General features: G+C 35.1%; 1 protein-coding gene across 1 annotated transcript; it reads right to left on the bottom strand.

Annotated features, from left to right (window-relative positions):
* Nucleotides 1-6,734: 6,734 nt before the first annotated feature.
* LOC140979594 (MLP-like protein 423) lies at nt 6,735-8,395 on the bottom strand. Its single transcript, XM_073445076.1, has 2 exons — nt 8,196-8,395; nt 6,735-7,223 (listed from the first exon to the last, which is right to left on the bottom strand). Exons 1-2 carry the CDS (start codon nt 8,374-8,376, stop codon nt 6,937-6,939), a joined length of 468 nt encoding a protein of 155 aa, XP_073301177.1. The 5' UTR covers nt 8,377-8,395; the 3' UTR covers nt 6,735-6,936.
* Between the last annotated feature and the right edge of the window lie 285 nt (nt 8,396-8,680).

Genomic DNA, 8,680 nt, shown 5'->3' with positions numbered 1-8,680 from the left:
ACTAATTGGAAAGTCTGTGGGAAGATTGTTAAGTGCAATCATCATATGATCACCCATATGTATGACTGGACATCTCCATGACCATACCAGTGAAATGTGGCATTAACATTACAGATGCTACTCTCGAGCTCGAACGAACTTTATCCTTGTTTTAGGCGGCTGAATTGGCTAGGAACAAATTTAAAATATACAGTACAATTCTTAATGAATTTTGTTATCTACGTTGCGAGGTAGACCTCATGGTACTATAATATGTTCAATAGCTTTATTTTTATAGTTTGCATGAGTATACATATATAGTAAATGTAATAATTGGATAAAATCTTAAAATGTTATTAAAATAAACATTGTTTTTGCACATGATTCGATAAAGCCCACGCCAGAAGTTGGCTCGCTGGGCACCTACTCTAGCAATCTCTCACTTGCTTTATATCCAACTACCCATAGATCCCAAACTCATTGCTTCACGATGATTTTCAGACAATGGTCTTGGCAGGGGCTTTGTAAGTAGATCAACAACATTATCTGCAGAGGTGACTCTCTTTACTGATATGTCTCATCTTTGCACAATCTCCCGGTTGACATGAAACTTCTTTAGTATATGGTTGGATCGCTGATGAGACTTCGGATCCTTTGCTTGCGCAATGGTACTAGTGTTGTCGCAGTACACGGGACTTGATCAACTCCATTTATATTGACGCCCCACTCTTGGAAAAAAATTTCTTATCCAAAAAGCCTTTTTTGTTGCAGCTAATGTAGTTATGTATTCGTCCTCGGTGGTTGAATCTGTAGTGGTGTCTTGTTTGGAACTTTTTCAAGAGGCAACACTATTATTGAACTTGAATGCAAATCCAGAGGTTGAATTTAAATCGTGCACATCTGATTGAAATTAGCTAAAGTTTATGTATCTTTCCACTTTTATTTATCCACCATCGTAGACCATGAACAAATTTTAGTCCTTTTGAAGTACTTAATAATATCCTTCACGGCTTTCAAATATAATGGACCAGGGTTGGCTGATATTTTCTTGGAAAATTAATCCATAGGCTACATCAGGTTGAGTAGATATTATACCATAAATAATACAATAAATCGCAGATGCATATGAAATGCATTTCATGGTTTCTCTTTCTTCATCAGTTTTAAAGGACATACACTTGGATAGAGTCACATTATGACACATTGGTAAATATCATCTCTTGGACTCCTAGATAGAGAATCTCTTTAGAATGATATTGATATAAGTGGTCTGGCTGAGCCCTAACATCATCTTTGATCTATGCTATTGATCTGTATTCCTAATACATATGACGCTTCATCCATGTCTTTCATGGGAAATTTATTCGTTAATCATACTTTAGTTGATTGCAACATTCCTACATCTTTTCCAAAGAGTAGTATATCATCAACATAATGTAATAGATGTCATTACACTCTCACTAACCTTCTTGTAACCAAGAAAGTCTTTTTTGATTTGTGTAAGTAGATGTTAATCTTGGCGAAGCGTGGTTTGAAACTTAGTTTGAAGAACTCTTGAGATTGTAAAAGTGAACAAGTGATGTGAATCTATCGAAGCATTTGATTAGGTGAAGTAAAATTGACATTTCACACACACAAACGTGAGCTCTTGGATTGTTGTTACAAATAGTTAACTTGATGTTTTATCTCTCAGGCCAAATTCAGTTACTCATATCCGCGATTTAAAGTTTTCATTAGTCTTTATTTCTTTGTTATGCCTTTATTTTATTTTGCTCAGGATAACAAAATTTCAAGGTTGGGGGTTTGTTAAGTACAATATTTGCAATTATATTATCGTCTTAAATGTTCTTTTGCTATTGTTTAGAGCGAATTTATGCGTCTGGGTAGTCGTTTGTAGGAATCAAGCGTTTGCAAGCACTTTACAATCAAGAAGGGGTGACACGGAATAAAACTTACAGCCGAGGAAATGGAGCACAATTCAATCTTGAAGAATGAAAGCCCAGATCTGAGCATTAGGCGTAGCCGCGCGATACCAGAGCACGACCACGTTCCGTGAAGGCAAACACAAGAAGCAGAACAACGGAGCACACACAGCCACATGATATTGCAGTTCACCTGCGCTGCCGAGAAACCACACCTGCACACCCAAACAGGGAGGGGCACGCAGCCACGCAGAACCAAAGCGTGGCTACGATATCATTCCCATAAGCAGCACAGAGCAGAACTTGGCGAGCAGCCGCACATTCTGAGTGTACCACCTCGCGACGCAAGCATGAATAACATGAACTATGTAGAATTTAAAGACTATAAAAGGGCGCAAACCTAGCCGCCATGCTATATTGAGAGCCGCATACACGAAAATACACATGCAAAAACAATAGAGAACGTGGGCAAATATGGAAGACGAAGAACGCGAGAACGAAGATTGAAGAACGTATATTCCAGGAATGAAGACGCTATTCGACTTCTATATTTCCTTCTTCGTTTATTATGTTCTTCTCTTTATTCAGTTTGATGATGAAAACATGTTTGAATTTAAATATTATTTCGTTACGAACTAATTTGATATCCTAGATATATATCTAGGTAGCTCGGTCGAAACTAGGTTTTTGAATTATTGAGTTATATAATTTATTTCCTCTTCATTTATTTGTGTTTGTCTATTATTAACGCTTTCAATTTACTAGCCATAACTTTAATGATCAAATAATATAGATCTATCATTCAGGATTTGGGATTCAAATTAAGATTGTAGGAAACATATCATTGGTTGTTTATATTGTTCAGAAGATGTATAACCACATCAAAATTCAAGTAAGGTAGTGTTTGGTTGGAGGGATTAGGTGGGTTTTGGATTGACTTGGTTAAATAAAAAACGTACCAAACATGGGATTAGGTGGGTTTATGGTTTTTTAACTCACCTAATCCCATGTTTGGTACGTTTTTTATTTAACCAAGTCAATCCCTCCTATGAATGATTAGGTTATATTAACTAGAATTAAATAATCACTCCTCATCCCTATGATTATTTATCCAACTCTTAATCCATCTTATTTTTCTAATTTTACTCTTCTTCTATATCCAAACTCACCACCACTTCCCGCCACTGACCGCCAACCACCGCCGGCCGACTACCCCTGTAATGACCCGATTTAAATATATGTTATTTGACGATAATTAATATTTATTCTTTTAAATTGAGGAATTTAAAATAACTAGTCAGATAATTAAATTGTGTGTTTATGCATATTTAAATTTTATAGCACACAAAAGGTGAAATAAAATAGACCGGGTCAAGTTTCGAACCGAAAAGAGAAAAAATAAACAAAATATATATATATATATATATTAGGCCATCTCCAACCCATAAATCTATTTTGGTGCAGTTTCTGCCCCAAAATAGTGCAGTTTCTGCGCCAAATATAACATTCATCTCCAACCCATTTACTTCAAATCTTACACTAAAAAGTATATTCCTAAAATATTCTTTTTGTTTACTAATTATTTATAAATTTAACAATATAATTATAATTAATGTTAATATTAGTATTATAATTATAATTAATTTTTGTGTGTTTGTATTTGTATTTAAATTATGTGTTTCAAATTGCATTTGTATTTCAATTATCTTTTCATTTTAGTTATGGATTGTATTGTTATATTAATTTTTTGTATTTGTATTAAATTATATTAATTAAAAATCATTAAATCAAATTAGTTTTTAAATATTAATAATTAACATAAATAAATAAATATTTTAAAAATCAACAATTATATTTTTAAAAATTTTTAAGATTAAATATCTAATTATTAAAATAAATATTATATTATTATTTTATAATATTTTCAATTTTTAATACAAATTTTTATAATAAATAAAGATTTTAAAAAATTTTAAAAAAAAATGACCCCTGCGCCAAGGTAGGCGCAGGGGAAGAGCGCAGCCCCATTGGAGCTTGAAAGCTGTGCCTGGCGCAGCGTTGGAGTTGCTCTTATAGTGCACTCTCTCTCACACACTACACCTATAAACACAAACAAATCCATATCATTTCCCGTAGCTTTCTGCCGAAAATACTTTCAACCATTTCGCAACATTTGATCGTCGATTTTGGCCGCACCGGTGATCGAAAAATTCAAGTAAATATATATTTGGAAAGCCCATGACAAGAGCTATCCATTGATACCACTCTTGCCAGGTGAAATCGTGCTTTCCGAAAGCCCGTCGAAAAACGCCGCCTCTTTCACCGCTGAAATCACCGTCTTCCGCCGCTCAAAACTAAAAATTGATTGAGGGGTTTTGTTCCTTATGTCGTAAGCTTTCTTTTGATACCAATTATGCAAATTTTAGAGAACCCCTTGTTTTTCTGCATAATTCCGGTTATCTTCTCCGACGAGATTGCCGCCTGTTGCCGGTCAGCTCTGGTTTAGGCTCGATTTTAGCCACTGTTATTTGAAGTACAAGCTGTATCGATGCGAATTGTTGTCATGTAAATTTAATTCAATTTCGACTCAAATATTGTATCATTATTGATTAATTATTGGGTTATTGTTGTAAGTTCCGGAATTGTGCGAGTTGGAGGTATAATCTGGTGAACCTAGAATTTATCGCAGTCGCTTGAATATTAGTTTAGTGTCATTTAAAGTTAAAAAGAATATTCTGCGACAATTAAAATAAAAATTATTGATTTAAGCATTTTAGTCGAATATTGGAATTTAGGAATTTAAAATGCCTAAATAGTTGAAATTGGATTTTTATTTGAATTTAAATGGTTGTAGAATTTTAGATGATAATAAGATCATTTAAATTAATATTCAGGTGAATTTTCTGAGTTGACATTTCCAAGATTTTCTTGAGGATTTAAGCTATTTTGTGGTAAATTAAAGTCCAGTTGAGGTACGTACGAAATGTTTTCATTACGATGTCTATATGATGTGAAATGACGTTAAGTACTTTGTAATGAGTTGTGGTGTGCCTTATGTGCTTCTGTGAATACGTGATTGCATTCATGCATTTATTTGTGTTGATACTATTAGTGCATACCATTTCGAGCCTTGACTCCTTTGATTACTATTGATTTATAGAGTTGTTGCGTCATCGATGGAGCGGGTGGGTAGGATTAGCACTCATGATGACTTGCATGAGGGCTGAGCGGGTAGCTCCCGTACCCTCGATGCTACGTGCATGGATGAGTGACGACTTGATGTTGCGTTACTACGTTCCTGGCACGGGTGGCCACTGTTACTGTTGTTGATGAGATTCATTTGGACTCCGTTTGATATCCGTTATCGGTTGTTACCTTTCACGCATTGCATTGCATTGCATTTTACTTGATTTTATTTCATGTCAGTTATATTTGTCGTAATATTACTGGTTCGTCGTACTGGGGCCCGACCCCTCGTTTCTTTTTATGATGTGGTTGTTTNTCGAGTCATGGTTGAGAGTTCCCAGATATATATACTATATTATGGAGTCATACATTTACCGGAGAGATACCCCGTGTAGCTGTACTATTATTTTTACGATGTTTTGAATTGATAGTTGTGTGATCGAGCCTTGCCGGCTCTACACGTGTTTAGTCCTGGCCAGTGCGGCTATAGGTTGAGAATTGATGTTATGACTTTATTTCGAGTATATAAATATTATTTGTGATGTTTTTTTTTTTTTTGGATGTCCTATTTACGAATAGGTCATGCCGAAATTTCTGTAGGCCTAAAATGGAAAATTTTAATCGCTTTCGCTGTTTACATTAATAAATACTGGTTGTTTGGTCATTAAATATTAATCAAAAGCACGGGCCCCCTAAGTACCCGACGACTCAGCCACGGCCCCACTCACAGAACTCCCCAGCCCAGGTGCTGGAGTCACTGCTTCCCCAAGAATCGAACCTATGACTCCCTGGCTTAAGTACATAGTTCCTTGATGCAGCCCAAGTGGTTACCAAGAATCAAGGAACTATGTACTTAAGCCAGGGAGTCATAGGTTCGATTTTTGGAGAGGCAGTGACTCAAGCACCTGGGCTGGGGAGTTTTGTGAGTGGGGCCGCGGCTGAGTTGTCGGGTCCTTACAACCCCCGCCGCCGCCGACCGTCGACCGCCACCGCCGCTGTCGTCTGCCCACCACCGCCACTGTCGCCGCTGCCGACCGCCGTCGGCCGACCGCCACCGCCACCGCCACCGCCAACCACCCCCATGGCCGCCGACTGCCGTCGCAATAGTAGAAGGACAATTTAATCAATTCATCAAAAGATTCTAAATCATCTCATTCTTTACAATCATTCCAAATATAATATTATTTTATCATTATCTACTTGATTACTTCAATCATTTTCTTTATCATTTATCCCTTAATCATTTCATAATTTTATCCTCCAATCAAACGCAGCCTAAGAGTATCATTTGCACATATCGTTTGATATTATATTTTAAATAGAAATATTAAAATCAGCAATAAACGACACGCTTCTATTTTGGAAAGGGAATAGAAAAGGTAAGTGTTCTTGGTTAATAAACGGGTTGGTTTTAAAAATACAATTATCAATAATAATCAAACATAGTAGAAACTAAGTAAAATCTATATTTAGATTCATTCTCACATTGATTTCAAGGTTTTGTGCGTTAAAGTTCATTTTTATTTATTAGTGTTAATCAAAATTCAGATTGAATTCACTGAATAAGGTTCGACTATTCTAATTACGGTGATTAATATAATTTTAAATATATACGTTATGTGTGAACCATATCCATAGTTAATCACATACTTAAACTAGCTTGACATTATATACTTGCGGTAAACAATTTTACAACAATCACCAGATTACAAAACATATAGCAAAATCCATCCAAATATATAGGAACAGTTTGCAATTTGATTATGCTAATTATTTTGAGTGCAACTAAGGGCTTATTCATGATAATTAAAATCAAGGATTCTGTTTATTTCGAATGCCTTATGGGGAATTATACCATCTTATTCTGCTGGAGAAGATGATCATCGAGATGGCGTAAACTGAAAGCCAAGAATTCCTCGATGCTTTCCGGAAGGACGATTGCTTCTTTCACCCTTTCGAATTCACCAGAATATTTCATCAGTGCTCCAATATCTTTCTCCAGCGGACTCACGACTACAGTAGCCTTAAAGCTCTTGTAGAATTTAAAGATATCCCCACCAGTAACAGTGTAACTTATTATTTTCTTCTCATTATCCACTAAGTCCAGCTTCTCCGTGATACTTGCTATTGGTGACCCTGTGTATATATCACCAAATTCAAGAAAAATAATGTAAATCATGAATATGATTGTATAGCATGCATATACAGATAGTCCGCGGAGCGCGCTTTCGAACTTTATTTTGTTTTGTTAGATTCAGCGAATTCTACGACACAAATGGAGTCTGCTCGTCACTCAAGATAAATCATCATACAAGCACAAGCAGGAGACATGATGGTAGTAATTGTTAAAACCTCAACGAATTAGGGGTGTGTTACGTTCTATATCTATGCGTTTTTGGTTTTTTTTTTTTAATCAAATTTTAGTTTTAATCATTAATCTCCCATATTTAACAATTTTCATCAAGATTACCGATATTTTACTACTTACGTCAATGTTGATACAGTACGGTACCTCCATCTTTAGTTTTAATCATTAATCTCCGATATTTAACAATTTTCATCAAGATTATTGATGTGTCACTAGGTACGTAGGTATTGATACAGTACCGTACCTCCATCAGTACCGCTTAAAATCCACATACAACCGAAAAAGCGGTAAATTTGCAATGAAAAAAGCAAAGATAGTTGACTAACATTAAAAATTAATAATATAGAAGACCAAAGTTGTAAATAGGTAAACATGATAAAAAATGCAATTTTTTCTACGTAAAATTTTAAAATCAAGTTGCCGAATGGAATTGATACTAAGTTCCAGCGACGTACATATCATGCTCAATTCATTAAGTTTGACCCGTACCCTATTGTGAAATTTATACTTGGAAAACAAACTCAAGTTTGGAGAGTACCACAATCATAAATATTTATCATATAGAATAGTTTAAAAAAAAATAAAAAATTATTAAACTCATACTGATCTGATTTAGTTTATCAGATTGAAATCTTAGTATTGAAAAACAAAGAATTACACCTCTGATCTATTTGTTTGCCCATCCACAAATACTACAAGATTACCTCACATAATGTGCATGCATCGACGTACGTATTTACCTTGTGCATAATTGATTATACGTACAGTACCGGCAGAGTTTCCGTCACCCTCTAGCGCCACGATGCTATCGAATACTCGAGGGAAGGCCTTGGGGGCGAAATTTGGTAAGTCATTTATAGACTCCCAAATCTTTTGTGCACTAGATTTCAGTTCAACTTCTACTGAAAATGTGGATGCCATAGTGCACAAAACTAAGTATACAAAGCTAGGATGATTTAAGGACCAAAAAGATGCTTCTATTTATAGATAAATATTACCAAACCTCTCCCGTTTAAAGTAAACCATGCACCATTATTTTCTGACTAGATTGTGATTGTAACCTTTTTTTGTTCAACTCACGTGATGCGAGAATGATAGATAAATATTACCTGACAAGAAAATAGTCTTATGTTTATTTTAGTTTTTAGCTTAATTTGTAAGTATTCCAAATTTTGTCTTAGTCCAATAAGTTTTGGCTTTTTTTTTTTTGACTTTAATTTTCTTT

Source organism: Primulina huaijiensis, chromosome 6 (assembly GCF_012295235.1).
Source record: "Primulina huaijiensis isolate GDHJ02 chromosome 6, ASM1229523v2, whole genome shotgun sequence".
NCBI classification, from domain to species: domain Eukaryota; kingdom Viridiplantae; phylum Streptophyta; class Magnoliopsida; order Lamiales; family Gesneriaceae; genus Primulina; species Primulina huaijiensis.
This window is presented reverse-complemented; position numbering and strand designations above follow the sequence as displayed.

What these genes read in the sequence shown, in the direction of transcription:
- LOC140979594 (XM_073445076.1), bottom strand. Translation starts at nt 8,376, where the DNA reads ATGGCATCCACATTTTCAGTAGAAGTTGAACTGAAATCTAGTGCACAA. An exon ending in TATAATCAATTATGCACAAG is followed by an intron (nt 7,224 to 8,195) that starts GTAAATACGTAC and finishes ATATATACACAG; the next exon opens with GGTCACCAATAGCAAGTATC.